General features: G+C 37.9%; 1 protein-coding gene across 1 annotated transcript; it reads right to left on the reverse strand.

Moving 5' to 3' along the window:
- Positions 1-418: 418 nt before the first annotated feature.
- LOC101394370 (olfactory receptor 1J4-like) lies at positions 419-1,963 on the reverse strand. Its single transcript, XM_087419582.1, has one exon. The coding sequence runs from the start codon at positions 1,923-1,925 to the stop codon at positions 987-989; it is 939 nt and encodes a 312-aa protein (XP_087275708.1). The 5' UTR covers positions 1,926-1,963; the 3' UTR covers positions 419-986.
- Positions 1,964-20,702: the final 18,739 nt, after the last annotated feature.

The raw sequence follows: 20,702 nt of genomic DNA on the forward strand, positions 1-20,702 counted from the left end.
AAAAAGTCATCTCAATTTAAAGAACAGAAATAATTATAAAATAATATATGATTTATAAGTTAAAGGATGGGGAATGGAATAACAAAATATACTTACATAATAAAAAGGGAGAAAAAGAAAAGAAGTATGAAGCAAAGGTCTCCAACAGCAAAGGTATAGTAATACGGAAAATATAAACTCAAATATATCATGATGACATTAGATGTTAATACATCAAATTCTCCAGAAATATAGTGATTGTTGAATTGCATAAAAAGAGAAAAATACAACTTTACACCATTGACAATGGACCTCTCACAGTTACAAGGATATAGAAAAGTTTAAAGTAAAGTGATGGGAAAGAAATACTATGTAAACACTAACCAAAAGAAAGCTGGTATATCTGTACTAACATCGGAAGAAGTAGATGAGATGTTAGGGTAGGAACCATTGTAGAGATAAAGAGGAGTATCTCCTAACTGTGAATTCAGTGGTGTGCTGTTAAAAGCAGAGAAAATGACTTCTTCTCTCTCACTTTTTTAGAAAGCCTTGCTTTGTAGCATTTTCCAATTTACATAGTGTCATTATTCTCATTGTGGCTGATTTCAATCTACCAACATGATGCCATTGAATAGGGAGCTGGGAAGAAACGTGCACAATCATCTTGAATCCAATGCAAGCCAGCAAACCACTACATAAAAGAATCAGGGCACCAGGAGCAGATTGTGATGCTACATCTGTGTGTCCTCAATAATATAGCATAAAAAATACATAAGCAAAAAGTGACATATCTAAAGGAGACAAAGATAAATCCACAAATTAATTAGGAAGAAAGAGTATTTAACAATCCAAGTAGCAAACTTGACCTAGTTGACATATTAACAACACTATACATGGCAGCAGAATGTATATTAATTTTAAAGTTATACAGAGTTGTCAGCCATACAATAGTTTTAGGAGATACATCTCACTGGGCTCATGACTGCAATAACAGGATTTAGTGATTGTCACTTAAAAAAGTTAGCCCTATTGACAAATATTTCTAGGGCCTGTTTTATATCTCTGTTCCTCAGGCTATAGATGAAGGGGTTCAGCATGGGGGTAACTACTGTATACATGACTGAAGCAATAATGTTTTTGTCACTGGAGCCCCATGATGAGGAGAAAAAGTAAACACCTGCAATGGTCCCATAGTATAAAGACACCACAAAGAGATGGGAGCCACAAGTAGAAAAAGCTTTAAAGAGTCTCTTGGTGGAGGGGACCCTCAGAACAGTGGTCCCTATACAGATATAGGAACTCAAGATACTGATCAAAGGGAAGACAAGAACAATTGCTGCCTCGGTGAATATGACTAGCTCATTGAGGGAGACGTCTGAGCAGCTTATCTTCAGGAGTGCAGGAAGGTCACAGAAGAAGTGGGGGATGACATTGTCAGCACAAAAGGATACTTGTACCAAGAAGAGAGTGTTAAACAGGGCATGTGCACAACTGAAGAACCAGGACGCAGCTACTAAGGAAACACACAGCTCCTGCCTCATAAGTGTTGTGTAGTAGAGTGGCTGACAGATGGCCACATACCTGTCATATGCCATCACTGCAAGAAGGAAATTATCAAGACACCCAAAAACTATGAAAAAATACAACTGAGAAATGCACCCCACATAGGGGATGGATTGTTGCTGAGTCTGCATGTTCATGAGCATCTTTGGAACTATGACAGATGAAAGGGAAATGTCAGAGAAGGCCAAATGGCTGAGGAAGAAGTTCATGCGGGTGTGGAGGCGAGTGTCCAGCCTGATGAGCAGGATGATGAGCAGGTTCCCCAGCACTGTGGTCAGATACACACCCAGGAACAGGGCAAAGAACATGCCTTGCTGCTCCATTGAGATGGGGAGCCCCAGGAGGAGGAACTCTGACATGCTGCTCTGGTTCTCAGGACTCATAGTGTTTTTCTATATGCTGTGGATGAAGAGCATTTGGTAATCTCAGAAATTTAGAAGGAATGATCATGACCATCACACTTCCTACTGTAATTCTCTGGGAACATAATCAATTTTTAAATACATGTCTATCAATTTCTCACACCTGTGGATGCATGCGTCTTCCGTCTATCCCAGTCAGGCTACAGCAAAACATCACATTCAAAATTGTAAACAAGACTTCATTGCATTGTGAGAAGCACAAGAGTGTTCACTGTTTCATTGAACCCTTATTTACTGAACATTGAGTCTGAACAAGGACCTTTACTACAGACTGAGAATTCACCAGTGACTAGGAAAAACAAGGTCTAAGCTCTTTGTGAGTGTAGATCTTGATGAGCGTAGAAGGATAATTTACTACAGCAAGACAGAGCCAAATCATAATAATTCTCTGTGGCAGAAATAGTAGATGAGACTCAGCAAACTGGTCTCAGTTGTTTCTGCCTTAAAGTAATGTGAGAATCCAGTGACAAAGTGGCATAGTTGGAGTGTTGTCACACTCTTCCTGTGAACCTGGCCCAGGTCCCACTGAGCTACAGCTGTAAAGTCATAGTCACTCAAGATGTGGGTGGTCATTTAAAGCCACTTGATGCCAGAATAGCTCTCAATCAGAATAGTCACAAAAGGTTTCATAAGAATGAACATTTTGGTGAACATTTGGTTACTAGGCTAAGGACTTTACCCACACTTCCTAATTAAATCCACACATCAGCTTACATTCACAGATTTTTTTTCCAGTAATTTTATTGAGATCACAATGGTTTACAACATTGTGTAATTTCGGGTGTACATTATTGTTTATCAGTTTCTTGGTAGACTTCATCGTGCTCACCCCCAGTAGTCTAATTACTGTCAATCACCGTACATATATATACCTTTACCCCTTTCACCCACCTCCCAGCCCCCTTCCCTCTGATAGCCACTAATCTGTTCTCTTTATCCACGTATTTGCTATCTTCCACATATACATCCATTGATTTTAAAAAATCTTTCCAGCTGAACTAAGAAGGAATGTTCTTTCACCTATTTTGGCTCTTAGGAAATAGAAACAGAAATGATAAAAATTCCATATGTATATATAAATATATGTATTGCCACTTTCTATAGGTTAAAATTTATAAAATATTGTCTATTTAATGCAGTTCTATCTAATATGACTGTGTGATCAGATTCTGCTCTCTCACCACTATACATGGAAACTTCCTCCATCATTGCTTAGGTGCGCCAGACACCCTGTGTTCCTTTAGGGCTGCAAAGATGCCAAAATAGTTCAAAATGTTCTTAGTTTCCTGCCTAGAGAGTTACCTTCATTTATACTGATCTATTTTCCAATTGACAAAAGACTCTCAAATTCATTATCATGTATTCAAACAAGAAATGTTTATTGAGGGCCTGGAAGTTTCATGAGGCAAGTGTAATGCCTTCCATTTTATAAATTGAAAACTGAGGCCAAGGATTTAAGTGATTTTCCCAAGTTCTCTCTGCCATTTGAGGGAGGTTCTGCATTCTAGCTTCACATAGCATGACACTAATTTGTTTTTGCCTGAGACATTAAGCAAAAGGTTAAAAAACTCTGAGTACTAAGTCACACTCAGGCATATTAAAATCATAGCAGACCCATTTCAGAAATTGGGAGTTACTTGGAGCTTTGGTTATCTCAATCATAAATAACATGCAAAGTGAGACGTACACAACATACAATGATGTACCATTCACCCACAAACACACAATGCACAGGAACATAGCTGACACATGACATACCAGGTAAGCTTACTCAGCTCACCACATACGCATAACTCATAAGTACACACAAACATCACCAAAAATACACAAGGCCACACGCAATACAAAACTCTCTCAAGAAACATACAGCAACAATAAACATGCACACCCAGACACACTCACCACAATAAGCAGCACGCGCACTACCATTACTAAAAGGCATTTTTCCTCGGCCCCTTCTGACCCATATGCTTCCTGTGAGAAGGCAGTCAGCATGGGGCAGTGAAGCCTATTCACACAGGCACAGTAGTAAACCACAAACAACCCATGCACATAGTAACATACGCATGACGACATACACACAGACAAAAGCAAAAAATACACATTCTTGCTCTCACACATGAGTGGGTCACCTACAAACACAGCCGGAATATCCACTAGCACACGCTGCTGTGCAGAAGTTTGAGCCATCTCTGACCTAAGTTCCTTAGTGAGGTTGGGAATCTTCTTGTCCAGCAGTGGAGACAATCTCATTCCTGAAGTTGAGCTCTCATCTGATCAGCTGTGATGCCTACCCAGTGGGGAGAATGTCTCTGACATAATAACAGGAGGCAAATATTTAGGATCACAGGTGTGAATCAGGGGTCCCTAATCACATGTTAGGAGGCTGATAACTTGGTCTGCATGCACTAAAACAGAGCCCAGATTGGGTTTAACTCAGGAAAGAATCAAGTTGTGAGTCAGAAACACAGTATATACACACACACGCAACTATTAAACAGCGCAAGCATAGACTCAATGCACACATACACTCATGAGAACAGCAATAATCTTACACAAACCCACAAGCACACACGCAGATCAAAGGCCAAGCACAGATGTCCAGCTCCCTCTGACCTTTGTTCGTTGTCTGTCAGTTCAGACACCTTCTGCTTAGACTGTTGCCCAAATCTTCAGTTTCTCTTCAGGAGACCTGGTATCCAGATGAAAACAAGAAATATTTGTGGTCTCAGCACTTCCACAAATTTTCATGTTCTTTAACCAACTCCAGAGCAATAAGCAAAAAGATAAAGTTTTAATTACCAGCAAGAGGACAAAAAAAAATTCCCCAGGCTTCTGGGTCAAGGAGGAGCCACCAGAGGCAAATACGACAATTTCTTACTGCCCTTTGGGGAGCTCCATGTCCAGGAAGCAGAGGAGACGGGAGTCCCAGGGGACAGTGTCTCTGCTGCCAGCAATGTCTTTATGGTTGGGCATGCTTCCAACTGGGACAAAGGATTTTTTTAGAGGAGATAATGGCCTGTTTACAAACTTGTTGGCAAGTTTAAGGGAAACTGTTAATTGATAGTGAGGCACCCAGGGGTAGCAGCAGTGGGCAACAGTGCAAGGGGAGGGAATGGTTACGAGAACCTGGTGGGATGTGCAGTGGTAAGAGAGGACCCCTGGACAGGATTGCAGACAGCCACTGCCAACTCACAGTCCAGCAGGGAGGAGAACAGAATCAATGCCCCAACCTCTCTCTCCTTCTACATTTGATCTCTTGATTTTGTTTCCACTGGCCAAACCCAAAGGACCAGGGAGCCCAGTTGGTGCAGTTCATAAAGGTCAGACTCCTGAGACAAGACAGGGTGCAGAAGGCTGGAGAATGGACCTGGGGGGGGGGGTAAATGGAGACTATGTAGCACACTGGTATAGACAACATCTTCTAGTTACACATTTGTGTTCCAATTTGTGCATAGCAAATATGCCGATACATTTTATTCTACATAAATGCTTCCTGGTGTAAAATCGCCTCTAGGGTTTCATCACAGACACTGTAAACTCTTAAAGAGCAGGGATGACACTTTATAGAATTACCTTCCTTGCCCTGCCCGTGGTTCAGCAGTTCATATTTGATCTCTGACAGGGGCTACAACGAGGATATTTTAGGAGATCATAATTGTCTGCCTAGATGCCAACTATAAATTGAGTAATAGATCTGCAGAATATTCTGTTCTCTCTTACTGATTAATTATGGACAAAGGATATTTTTAACTTTTTATTTTTAAACCATTTGAAACTTACAGAAAAGTAAAACTTAAACAAAAAATTCTCGTATACATTTCACCCAGATTCTCCCAAAGTTAATATTTAACCATGTTCACTTTTTATTATGTAGGTATACATGTATCTCAGATTCAGGCTATAGATCTCTGGCAGGTGCACCACAGTACATATTATCAGAAGGCAGATTACATCAATTTTTGCAATTACTGGTGGCTTTGACCTTTGTCAGTTGATTAAGGTGGTGTCTGCCAGGTTTCTCTACTATAAAGTTATTATTTTTATCTTTGAAATTAATGAATATAACTTGTGTAGATATTTTGAAGTTACTTAAACATGCTATTTCTCATTAAAATTTCAACCACTATATATAACATCATACTTCATAAGAATCAGGTGATTCTGGCCTGAAACAATTACTATCATTGTGGTGGCCAAATGGTGATTTTTCTCATTCCATCAATCGTTCTACATGTATTAGTTTTCTGTATGACGGAAATTTCTTTCTCTACCATTTATTTTTTAATAATTTATTTATATCATTATGGATTCATAGATTTTCATTTAATCTCTGAGTCATAATCCATTACATCTGTTATTCTTTTTGAAGCTCAAATGATTCCATATTTGGCCAGCAGGAGCCCCTTGAGCTGGCTCCTGAGACCCCATGATTCATTGAGCACTTCCTCATTTTGAGTCTCAGCAAAATTTTCCCAGATCGTGTTTGTATTTCCTGGCCCCAACCCTGGAGTCAGCCATCTTTCTAAGCAGTTGGAGTTTCTTTTAGGGAAGAACGATATTTACAGAGAAAATTTGTTACACGTGTTCATTGCTTACAAGGCTTCTTATATATACAGAGAGATATGTATATAAAAGAAACACAGGAAGTATAAATAAGAAACTAATGAACTAATAAAAACGGTTACTCATAGGAGGTGGGTTAGGAATCGGGTGAAAATACTGGGGGATGAGAGTAGAATAAATACCGATGTATAATACATAAATTTCAACCTATTTATGTCTGTATAAGAAACCATGAGTTCAAACCGATGCCTCCCATTCCAGTTCCTCCACAGAGTTCTTTCCAGCCTCTCCTTCTCCATGTATGTGACACCTTTCCTGATGGTGAGGACCCATTCCCTTCTTCAATATTTTTGTTTATTCACTGAATCCTGGAATGCATTCTAAGTAATTTCAGAATCTTTAACCCATATCACTGTGGATGTCAAAACTACTAGGTGTAGCTCAATATATTTTGCAATTTTTTTCTGAAGGTATATACACAAAATATTGTGTTCCAGAATTAGTTGGATTAGTTATTTTAATTTCTTCTTCAGTCTAATGTTATTCATTTGAAATATAGTCATGTTAGTTTCTTTTATTTTATTCTTTGGTTCCCATTCTTTTTATTTATTTATTTTTGAGCAAGTAAAAGATAACCTGGTCAAAACATACAAATAGTTATACACATTTTGTAGGAAACCAAATTCATTAGTTTCTGACTTCTTTCTGAGTCCTTTTTTTGCTCAAATGAGCAGATATTCATGTATTTTCTTATTTCTCTTAGATTTTTACACGAAGGATTGCATGCTACAGGTACTCTTCGACATATTGCTTGTTTGTATTAACAATTTATCCTGGAAATCATTCCAAATAAATTCAGTGATATCTTCATCACCAGGAGAACAATAATCTAAGAGCTAAAGTTATGAATTATAAAACTAGAATCTACTAATTGCTTTAGATGATGGACTTGTGTGAAATAATTGACTTTAGTTATAAACTCGTTAAGGAAGAATATTCCTTAAGAGTTTAGATGACTTATCTGGAGATTTGAAGGAAGTTTACTCAAATAACACAAGAGGGGAGAGAAAGGAAAGGCCAGAGGCCTGGGAATAATTATCGACAGGTTGTTGAGCCAGCCTCATTGTAGCAGAGACTCCTCTGCAACAGGAATGACTTACAAAGATGATTGAAATCTCTCATGTGAATTCAGAAAAACAGAAGTCATCTTGGTCCAAATACCATGCCCAGCATGGTATACTGACTGGGATTACAGAAGCAAAAAAAGAAAAAAGGCTCTCTCAAACCTTTCACTCCTGGAGGCTTACTCCAGTGGAGCAAGTCATGAGCTTCAATTCAAAGACAGAACACCAAAATTTTTGTGGGGAAAATTGAATAATTACGTCGGTCTGAGTCTAAGTAAGAAGTTGTTTACCCAATAAGGTGGTACACATAGAAAATTAAAATGAAGGTCCAAACAAAGAAATAAGGTAAAACCTCATTTTAAAACAGTCGTTGCCCTGGGGGGATGTAGCAGTTTAGGGGAGAGATGCTGCAAATCAGATTACATCACAAGAACACAACACCAGGGTATTGAACCCAAATCAATTTCACTGTGAAGATGACACACAACTGTCCATTTTTGGAAGCGGATTGGAGATGGTGGGCTCTGTTTAGGTATGACCATTTCCGATTCAGGTTGAATTCTAAAAATGGAGGAACTGGTGAATGGGGACTTTCATCTGCCAAAGTGTGAGTTTGCTGGTGAAGAAAGATCAAGGGGTAATGAGGCAGGATCGACAAATGTCTAACTCCTGAGGACTACTCACATTCTCTTGAACTGACTAGGCAGTTACAGTACTCCATACAATTTCTGCTTTGAGAATCTTTTTTCCCCTGTTTTTAAAGTATGCATAAAGTCATCTGAAGATTTTACTTCTTCTTTTCCAATGATTATGACTTTAATTGCTGTCATTAATCTAGTTGCATTGGCTAATATTTTCACAACAACGTTGATTAGTGAACATTCTTGTTTTGATCCTGCTCTTAAAGGAAGTGCCTTTAATGATTCACAGTAAATAAGAACTTGGTTGTATAACGAAGGAACATATATATTATTATGTATAATAATATACATAACATAATATATTATATATTTTACATGAAATTTATCTGATATATGAATATTTACTTTGTATATTTATATCCATCATATAATGTTGTACATAATAAAAATATATTTATATATATTCTGTAAAGTATGTATTTTATTAAGAGGGAATCCACCACTTCTTTTTTTCTTGAGTGTTATTAAATTCTATTGTAGTCTTTTTCTGCATCTATGGAAAGAGTTATATGATTTTTAAACTAAGATTTATTAATAAGTTGTGTTGTATTAAGGATTTCCTAATATTGAACCAACTCCAAATTCCTGGAAAAAGCCCACTTGGTTATATGTGTGTGTGTGTGTATATATATATATATATATATATATATATTTTTTTTTTTTTTTTTGGTGAGGAAGATTAGCTCTGAGCTAACATCCATTGCCAATCCTCCTTTTTTTGCTGAGGAAGATTGGCCCTAGGCTAACATCCCTGCCCATCTTCCTCTACTTTATATGTGGGACGCCTACCACAGCATGGCTTGATAACCGATGCGGAAGTCCCCGCCCATGAATCCTGGGCAGCTAGTGGAGCATGCGAACTTAACAACTACCCCACCGGGCCGGCCCCTGTGTTCTTTTCTTAAAGCCATTTTGGATTCTATTTGCTGATATTTTATTCCATTTGATTTTATGAATATTCATAAGTACAGTCAACTTGAAATTTTATTTTTCTACTTCTTTTTTTTTTTTTATAAGGAGGACTAGCCCTGAGCTAACATCCAATGCCAATCTTCCTCTGTTTTCTTGAGGAAGATTGGCCCTGGGCTAACATCCATGCCCATCTTTCTTTACTTTATATGGGATGCTGCCACAGTATGGCTTAACAAGTGGTGTATTGGTATGCCTCCGGGATCCAAACCTGCAAACCCTGGGCTGCCGCAGCGGAGTGTACGTACTTAACCATTGCACCACCAGGCCAGCCCCTATTTTTCTAGTTCTTTATCATGCTTACACAACAATATTATGTTTCTTTCATCCATAAAACAAATTAAGATGTTTTTATTTTCAACGCTGTGGAACAATTCACGCAACATTCAGACTATCAGGTCTTTGACCATTAACAGACTTCCCCATGAAACAATATGGGCCTGTCTCTATTTTACAGAGTAGTTGTTTAATAGCTTTCTTCATTTATCCTACAGAAATTGATGTGTTTAGACTTTCTATATCATATGAGGTCAATTTTGGTAAAATGCATTTCCCTATCAATTTTCACAGAAGGGTGACCTTAGGATTATTCAGGTAATCTCCATAGGACTTTGTCATTACTGGTGTTTTTTATTTCAGTCAACATTCATTTCTATATTTACCAATCTTATGAGTATCTCTACTGTTTTTCATTTCTTTTTGAATTTTCCAGTTTCTCCTGTAATCACTTTCCTTCTGTCTAAAGAATTCTGCTTGGTGTTTCTGTTGGTATAGGTGAGCCAGCAATTTTTTTTTCTTTTTAGTTTTTCTTTTTCTGAAAATAATTTTATTTCACCTTAAATTTTGAAGCACATATTTGCTGATGTAGTATTCTAGGTTGGCAGAATTTTTTTAATTTTTTAATTCTACTAAAAATGTCACTCATTTGTCATCTGATTTCTCTCAATCTTTTATTGCTGCTCTTGTTAAAAAGTCACTTCTCATTCTTATTAGAACTTATTTGAGTGTGATGCTTGTGTATATACAGTCACTTCTCATGCTGGATCCTCAGCTCTCCCTTGAAATCTTGATTGCATTCACTTTTCCAGCTTCTCCAGCTTCTGAACATCCTAGGTAGGCCTTGATAACTCAACATCACTTCCTACTCATCACCCACATCTGTACTCACCTAAGAGACCCAAGATTTTGGATTTGGAGAGAACCTGCTGGTAAATGTTTCAAAATAATGCTGGAAGAAAGAAAACTTTTGTGTAAGTTAATGATGTAAGCAAAGAAGGAAAACATTAGAGACGAAAGAAAAAAACAAGTGGGAAAAATGGGAGCATCTCCTTACAAGGACAATGACATTAACTATATATATGTACCTTGACATTCACTATATTTTTTAACTTCTCTTCAGAAAACCATAGTCATGGTTTGTTGTATTTCCTCCTTCCTCCCTTTTACTATTAACGTCTAACATGCATATAGTAAGTAAATAAATCTGAAATGTTTGGCTTGGTGAATTTTTACACATGTATACATCCATTGTAACTACCACCTGGATCAAGATATAGAACATTTCTAGCACCCTATAAGTTTCCTCACACTCTTTTCTTAGAAGTAAATAAAACGTTGAATAAAATAGCACATTTTCAAAATCATGTCATTTCTACATATTTATTAAAGGCAGACAAACTCAGATGAACCCATACTTTTAAGGAAATGAAGTTAAGAGTCATTGAAACCTTATTGTGAGAATGATAGATTTAAAAGAATTGGAAATTCGATTTATGTAAGCAAAATTTTTTGTGACACTCTTTTAAGTTGCCTCCTTCTCTTGACACTGGGAAGATAAGCAAAAGAAGAAGAATTCTCCCAGAGGTGGTGGGAGCGGAGGAGCTTCCTGCCTCACTCCTGCCATCCTCACTGGCCCCTCCCCTCACCAAGCACTGTGCATGTTGAAATAAGGCATCACGTACTCCAAAAATTAAGAAAATGTCAGAATCATTGAAATCAGTCAGCGTAATGAAAGCTTGCACGCGTCAGCAGAGATAGACGTGTGAAAACTCAAATTCCTTGAGCTGTTTTTACAGCCCAGATTCAACCGGACACTCAAGAATGTTTGCTCAAGTTTGATATTATCCTTGTTAATTTGAATGTATAATTGTTACAGATTGAATGATTGTGACTTAAAAAGCCTGTTAACAAATATTTCTAGGGCATATTTCATATCATATCATATTTCATATCTGTTCTTCAGGCCATAGATGAAGGGATAGACAATGGGGGCAACTACCATGTACATCACAGAAGCAATTATGTCTTTATCATTGGAGATGGATGAGGAGGAAAAAAAGGAAACACCTGCAATGGTCCCATAGTATAAAAACACCAGAAAGAGATAGGAGCCACAGGTAGAAAAGGCTTTGAAGAATCTGTTGGTAGAGGGGACCCTCAGGATGGTAGTCACTATAAGGATATAAGGGCCCAAGACACTACTCAAAGGCAAGATGAAAAGCATTCCTCCTTTGGTGATGACAACCAGCTCATTGAGGGAGATGTCTGAGCAGCTCCTCTTCAGGAGTACAGTGAGGTCACAGGCGAAGTGGAGGATGATAGTTTCAGCACAGGAGCACAGCTGGAAAAAAAGGAAGGTGTGAAACACCGTATGTGCACAACAGAAGAACCAGGACCCAGCTACTAATGAGATGCACAGCTCCTGCCTCATGATGGTGGTGTAGTGGATGGCTGACAGATGGCCACTTAGCTGTAATGAACCATCACTCCAAGAAGGGCATTGTCAAGGCCAAAAAACAACATGCAAAAATACATCTTGGAAATGTACCCTGTGAAGGGGATGGACTTGTGATTAGTGTGCATGTCCATCCACATTCTTGGGACAGTGACAGATGAGACAGAGATATCAGTGAAGGCCAAGTTGCTGAGGAAGAAGTACTTGGGGGTGTGGAGGTGAGAGTCAAGCCTGATGAGAAGGATGATTAGCAGGTTCCGCAGCACTGTGGTCTGAACAGGATGAAGAACATGCCCTGCTGCTCTGGCAGAATACCGAGCCCCAAGGAAAGGAAATCAGACATGCTACTCTGGTTTTCAGCCCTCACACTGCTCTTCTATATGCTGGAGATGAAGACGGTTTGAGAATCTCGGGACCCTAGGAAGGCTGATAAGGACCATCTCATCTTATACTAAAATTCTCTAGGAAAATGATGAATTTTTAAATACACATTAATTTCTCACACTTGTGGATGTGTGCATCTTCCTTCTATCACAAACTGGCTCCAGGAGAAAAACACAACAAAAGCAGCCAACAAGCCCTCATTGCATAGAAGCTAGAGAGTGTTCAGTCTTTCATTCAATCATTATTTATCGAACATTGAGTCTGAACATGGATCTTTACTAAGGACTGAGATTGCAGCAGTGAACAGAAAGGCAAGGTCACTGCCCTCTGTGAGTGTAGATCTTGATGAGCATAGAGTGATAATTCACTACACAAAGACAGGGGCAAATCATAATAATTGACTGTGGAAGAACCAGTAGGTGAGCTTCAGCAAACTGATACCAGTTGTTTTCTGCAATAAAGTAACATGGGACTCCAGTGTTGAGGTGGTGTTTTTGGAGCGTTGTCACATTCCTCCTGTGAACCTGGTCGCATACCATTTGCCTACAGTTTTTAACTCTTGGTCACTCTCAAAGTGGGTGGTCATTTAAAGCTGCTTGGTGCCAGAACAGCTCCCAAACTAAAAGAGTAATCCACAAAATATCGTTCATAAGAATGGTGAACATTTTGGCGATCATTTGGGTACAAGGCTGAGGATTTTACCTACATTTCTTAAGTAAACCCACACATCAGGCTTACATTCCCAGATTTTAAAAAATCTGCACAGGTTCACTAAGAATTTCTGTTTTTTTACCAATTTTAGCTTTTAAGAAATGGAAACATAAAGAATATCAACTCAATAGGCCCCCAATAGTACAGTAGAGGACACGGTGCGCGCACACACACACACACACACACGTGTGTGTATATATGTATCTATAGTATACATGATATATTATATATAGTATATATTACTTGATATAAATACATTACCATTTTCTGTGAACTAAAAATTATCAACTATTAGCTACTTCATGTGGTTCAGTCTAATATGACTGTGTGATCAGAGCCCATGTTCTTAACCACTACATATGGGACATTCCCTTTCAATTGTCAGGGAGCCAAGAACACTATATTATTTTAGAGCTGGAAGGAAACCAAGATGTCCAAAATTTTCCTAGTCTGCTTCCTAGAAAATTTCATTCATTCATATTTATATATTTTTCAAATGATAAAAAAATTCTTGCATACTATTAACTTCTATTTAAACAATAAAAATTTACTGAGGGTCAGTAAGTTTCACAAGGCCAGTGTAATTCTTTCCATTTTATAGATGTGGAAACTGAGGTCGAGTTATGCAAATTTCCCAAGGTGTCACTGCTATTTGATGGTGATTCTGCACTCTAACTTCACACAGCATGATGCCTGGAGTTTTTTGCCTGGAACCTTTAGTGAAAGTAAAGTGTGACAAAATTCTGAGTGACTCAGTCATACTCAGTAATATGAAAATGATAGCAGATCATTTTCAGGAAACAGAGAGTCGCTTGGAATTTGGTTATCTCAGCCAATGGTGCTCCAGAAGATGGGCACTTAAGGAAACGTTTGAAATCATAGGTGAAAATCAGATGCCCATAAACCTACATGCACACCCAGCCACACACTCACTACAACAAGCAGCACTCACGGTCTCGTTACTGAGAGGCATACTTCAGCCTCTTCTGACCCACACCCTTCCTGGGAGAAGGCAGTCAATGGGCAGCAGTTAAGCCTATTCAGTCACAGGTACAGTCATTAAACCACCACCAACAACCCAGGCACATGGTGACATACACATGGTAACACACAAACAGACAAAACCAAACAATACACATTCCTGCTGTCACACGCTAGCATCACCTACAAACCCAGCTTTCACATACGTTGGTACACTGCTGAGCAGAGGTTTGAGCCCTTTTGGACCTCTGTTCATTGGTGAGAAGAAGGTTCTTCTGCTTCTCCAGCAGCAGACAACAATCTCACTCCTAATGCTGAGCTCTCATCCACTGAGCTGTGATGCATGTATTTAAGAAGATCATAAGCATGAATCAGGGGTCCCTAATCACACATTAAAAGGCTGATGACTTGGTCTACATGTGCTGAAACAGAGCCCAGATTGAGTCTAACTCAGGAAAAGAATCAGGCTGTGAGTCAGATACATAGTACACACACACATGCATGCAACTATCAAACAACATGAAAACAAGTATACACACACACACACACACACACCTGCCCATGAATACAAAGGCGCACAAACACACAAGTGCATAGCAGATCCATTGCCAAGGGCAGATATGCAGGACCTCTGACCTGTGCTCCTCACCGGTATCCTCAGACAACTTCTGCTCCAGACTGCTGCCCAAATCCTCACCTTCTTTGCAGGGGACCCAATATCCGGACAAATAGAAGAAATATGTGGGGCCTCAGCACTTTCATATTCCTTGACCAGCTCCAAAGAAATGAGTCAAAATATAAGGTTAAAATTACCAGGGAGAGGACTGAAACAAAGTTCCCAAGCTTCTGGCTAATTTCTCACTGAGTTTGGGAGGCTGTGTTTCCAGAAGCTGGAGGGACTGGAGTCACAGGAGATGGTGTCGCTGATGCCCATGATGCCCTGGACTCCTTTCTTCTTAGGCCTGGGTCCAGCGAGGACAATTAAGTTTTTTTATTTTGAAATTATTTCAGACTTATAGAAAAGTTGTAAAAATGATACAAATAATTTTTGCACACCCTGCACCTAGATTTCTCCAATGGTTAACATTTTACTCTGTTTACTTATGTATGCATGTATATTTCAGGCTTAGATTTTAGGCAAGTATACCACAGTGCATATTATCAGAAGGAATATAATATCAATTTTTCCAATTACTAGTGATTTTATCTTTGATCAATTTGTTAAGGTGGTATCTGTCAGGTACTCTACTGTAAATTACTGTACTGTAAAGGTACTGCAAGTTAGTATTGTAGAGTTACTATCCTGTAAAGTTACTATTTTAACCTTTATAAATAATAGTAACGTTACTATTTTAACCTTATAATCAATAAGCCTCATTTTCGTAGATATTTTGAGACTATATAACCATGGCTTTTTTTCTTTTAAAATTTCACTCACTGAATTTAACATCCATTGGTGACTCTATATGAAAAAAATAATGCATATGTCGTAGCCAAATGGTGGCTTTCTAATTCTATCATTTCTTCCACATTTATCAATTGTATTGTCCTTTAAGAAGGAACTTCCCATCAGCCCCCACATGTTTGTTTGTTTGTTGATTTATTTATATAATTATGGACTCATGGATTCTTATTTATTTGAGTCATAATCCATTACAATTGTTACTCATTTTGAAACTCAAATTATTCCATATTTGGCCAGTGGGAGCCCCTTCAAGGTGGCCCTGTGTCTTCATGAATCATTGAGCACATTTTACTCTCAGGCTCAGCGAAGTTTTCTTGGATAGTGTTGTCTTGTGTTGACCCTGGCCTAGAATCAGCCATTTTCCTTAATAACATTGGTCCCTTTCAGAGGAAAGTGGAAAAGAGCAAATTTGGCATTAGGTGTGTTCATTGCTTTAAAGGCTTTTAATGATCTCAAAGGATACAGCTAGGAAATTTATACAAAAGTAATGCAGGAAGTAGAAACTAGAAATTCATAAACTTAAGGAATGTTTACCCATAGAAAATGTGTCAGGAGGGGGTCAGAAAGAATAGGGGACGGGAACAATATAGGTGTTGATATATAATATACAAATTTCAATGTATATATGCGTTTTAAAAACCATGGTTCAGGTTGACGCCTTCAATTCTGGTTTGACATCATAGAGTTCTTTCTCATTTTCCTTTTCCATGCACATGGTACCTTTTCCCTAACAAGAAAAATTTTATATATTAAAATATTTGGAGTAGCCGTTCTGGTTTGAACTTGATTTGGCTGGAATTTTGTTTGAACCAAAGAAGACTGGCTTATGGCCTGTCAAACATACATTGTGCATATGCTTTATTCATTACCCTAAAGTAAAGAAGGTACTCTTTGAAGATGAGAATTAATGTCGCCCTTATTATGATGTCAATACTCTTTAAAGACAACAATTAATATCTCCCTTCCTATGACTCCAGAGCCATGTTGACCCATTGGTTACATGGTAATATGCAATGAATATCTCCTTGAACCCTTGAAAGAATGTACCCCTGTCATGCTTGATGTACATACCCTTGCTTTGAAATGGAATATAACTCTGCTGAAAATTGCTCTTCTCTGGATCACTTTTTGCCTTGTGAAGGCTGTGACTCCCATAATTAATCCTCAGTTTGACTCAAAATTCCCTTCTTTATTACACAATGATTATTGATTATTTGAATATTTAACCTTGAACTATTGAATATTACATCAATATTTCTTGGCCACCCAGGCAGGTATTCAGAGAAACCCATCTGAGACCACCTGGAACCTATTTTATACCTGTGCTTGGTACAAGCATGGTCTCATTGTTCTCCTCCATATTCACTGTACTCTTTGGGTGTTTTGATGAGTTCTCCTGAAATCCAGACCTCCTTATTTAAGTTGATGATCCAGACTTCTATTATAGCTGTTTTACGTCTTAGGACTTAACATCTTAAGTGTGTACCGGGACTTTTCCTAGGTAAGGGGAAACTAGGGGGAAATTTGGAGGGAACTGGGCTAGCTGACCATATAATTTGGCTTTAAAAATTAGAAAAGATTTATGCTTACAAAGTCTACACAAATTAGGGGCCAGCCCGGTGGCGCAAGCGGTTGAGTGCATGCTCCGCTGCGGCAGCCTGGGGTTCGCCAGTTCGGATCCCGGGCGCGCACTGACACACCACTTGTCAGGCCATGCTGAGGCAGCGTCCCATATAAAGTGGAGGAAGATGGGCATGGATGTTAGCCCAGGGCCAGTCTTCCTCAGCAAAAAAAAAGAAGAGGATTGGCAGATGTTAGCTCAGGGTTGATCTTCCTCACACACACACACACAAAAACAAAGTCTACACAAATTGTCTGATTGCAAAATGAGAGACTGAACTTGTTCAGCTCTGAAGTAGAAGGACACTTGCTCATTCCAGCCGCAAGGCATTCTCAGGTGACTGAAAACTAGTGGAAGTGTCTGAGGTCAATCCTCACGGTGTGCAGCAATCCCATAGAGAACTCCATCGTGATCATTCACATTCAATAATAATTGACAGCTTGTCCCAGGACACACACATAAGGATTGGTTGTCCAGTGCTCTGACCCTTCATGGTAGGTTTAGACTGCTGGTGGGAGAAACTGAGACATAAGAGAATGTTCATGATTGTTTAGAAAGTGACACTCACAAGCAGGCCAAATTTGTCCCACTACACTGCCCTTAGGAATTGTTTAGATTTTGTATTAAAATGAAACTAAAAGAAAATGGGAAACCATTCTTCTAAAGCTGACAAGCTCCCAGACGGGCAACAACCCACTGGAACTCTGGCTGGCTTTATGTACAATGCTTATGGAACGTTTACTTGCAAATGCTTAACAAAATGGGAAAATTTAACAAAAGATCATTTAATTCTTTGATGGACCAAATGCGGAAGCCCTAGTCTAAGTCTTTGTTGGCAGAAATGTCTCCTTCAGGTACTCCAGCTGGATGCATGTATGAGAATTATGAAGAGGATAGCTGTAAATGGCTGGATCTTTGGATCAAGGTAACCCATGATAATTTAAAATTACACTGGCCGCTTTGAGGCTCCTTTCAGCTTCCGAAACTTATCTTTTTGTGCACTAGATTTGAGAACTGTGGAAAAGACAGATTAAACACAATCTTTAATCTCTAAAGAGTCAAGTTTGCCACCTTATGGAACACCTACTCAAAAATGAATGATTCCAAAACCTATAATATTTACAAAGAACAGCAAAATATTATTAAGCTTGTTTCATGTGTGAAGAACTTGGCTTGCTAACCATCGGGTTTGGGGTCCCAAAATATAGTTGGAAAGAAATGCAGGTGGCACCACACTTATGGTCAGATATTGTTTGACAGAAATGTGTGTTGAATTTAATTTGTGGCTAGAGTCCTACCAAACTGCCACCAGCCTCAAGGGAATTACATTTGCCATTAGAAGGAACATTCTAATTATGTAAGATCATTAAAGAAGTGCACTTAAAAGCAAAAGCTTCAAAATTCCAAAATAGCCTTGTTGAAAGTTTTGCAGAAAAAGCTAATAAAAAAATTAAGATATTAGAGGTAGCTAAAAGAAAAGACTATGCAAAACTCTAAGTCAATGGCCTTACAGACACCTCCCTACCTACCTGTGAAGGAGGGCCCTATATGAGCCCATCCCAGAGTTGAAGAGGCTCTGAGAGATTTCCTGGGAAACCGCTACATTATTCCCTTCAACAGTTAAGGGTAATGTAAAATCAAAATTTAATGGAGTTGTTTAATACCGTCAGAAATATTTACTCTTTCTCTCTGCTGACACTTGGCAAAATATTTGAAAGAATTTAGCAATGTTATATCAGAAATTTGGCCAAATTGGAAGTTGATATTCAGAGCCTGATAGGAATATTTTTATAGACCTTCTTTGCTAAGTTAATATATACATAGAGGGAAAGGGGCAAATTAGGGATGATGTAATTGGACAAATGGATCAACCTGTGATGTCATTTAAGTTACACCCTAATCTAAGAATTGAGAACAACTGTCTTTATCTTACAAATCCTTGGAAAACTGGAAATACAGCATTATAGGCAGTTCACACTCCACCAATTTCCTTTCACCTATGCCAAAATCTTCCCCTATTTGTCTCAAAAAACTTGCAATGTCTCTGGAACTAATACCTAGACAACCACCAATTCCTAGGCATATAAACTTAGTTTATTTTATCTGCTAGAAACACAGTTTAGATCCAACTACTCTTTTGTAAGTTAATGAATTTTGTATTGTACCTGGTTCATAGCAAAAATTTAATGAAAACTGTTTAAGTTCTCTACTTGCATCCATCTGTGTATCTATGTATGTCTATATATATGTGTTATATATGTGATATTTTTCTACGTCCAGATATTTTAATTTCTAAAAGAGATCTATTTAGTTGGCTTAGAGTAAGTGCTTATATAAATTTTTTCCAAAGGTAAGAGAAACTAACCCATATGTTTGTCAAGTTCATGTGATATAAAATAATATTTGGTAAATGAAAGTTCATTTAAGTTTGTTGGCTTGATTGAAATAAACATGTATTCAGAGTTGTCAACATTGGATATGATGCAGACATGAGCCTTCATTCTACCTGAGTTTATTAGTCATATAAACTTGTGTTATCTCTATTACAAAATATGTCAGTATAAACAATAACTTAGATTGTTCCTGATTATGTCTAATGTCTCGTGAAGTTTTTGTAGACAATATAAACACAACTACTGAGAACAAGTAAGCTAAATAGATGTATGTAAGATAAAAGTTTTGGGTGCAAGTTTTAATAATAATTATGTGACATGGTATATGTACTTAAAAATGACTTCAAAACCTTTTGATAACTTGAAACCTCAGAGTTTTGCTAAATTAAGGAAAATTATGGTAATTAATTATCTAGGTATTTCCACTTAAGAAATATCCTATTAATTGATAATTAATTGATAGCTTATTAATTATTATATATTATTATAACTTCTGAGTTAAAATAGAAAGTTATGGAAAGATTATGGAAGGGAAACCCTGAGGAAAGAGTTTTGTGCATGGCCAAGTTGGCTAAGATTGAAATGAATTTAATTAAGTGAATGAGTTTCAATAACAAAAGTAAGCTAGTGCAAAAATTAGAATTTGGTTTTCTTTCTCATAAAGGGATAATTGTCTTGGACTTTTAGTCTGCTCTTGATAAAGAGACTATGAAAACTTTGCTTCTTTATCTTTGAGTAGTCTGCCAAACCTCAAGGCTTTTATCTTTTATCAAAGTAAATTTCCTGTATTGCTTTTATCAGGTATTTAATCACAAGACCTAAGGTTTTTCTTACAACTATTTACATTTCTGTATTTTCCTGAAAATCTTTAATTGTCCCATGGTTAAATGGATAACTAAGCATTGTTTCACAGTGACCTGTGATCCTATTTGACCAATATTCTAAAATTTTTTGATATTTTTCACAAACTTCCCAAAATTCAAATGCAAAGTAAAGTTTGTCTTGTGACATAAAAGTAAGTATGAGAATTCCAGTGGGCGCATGGGACTTCTCAAAGAATTTGTTCTCTCTGTATAAAGAGGGAGATAT

Source organism: Ceratotherium simum, chromosome 29 (genome assembly GCF_057802395.1).
Source record: "Ceratotherium simum simum isolate JZ-2026a chromosome 29, ASM5780239v1, whole genome shotgun sequence".
NCBI lineage: Eukaryota > Metazoa > Chordata > Mammalia > Perissodactyla > Rhinocerotidae > Ceratotherium > Ceratotherium simum.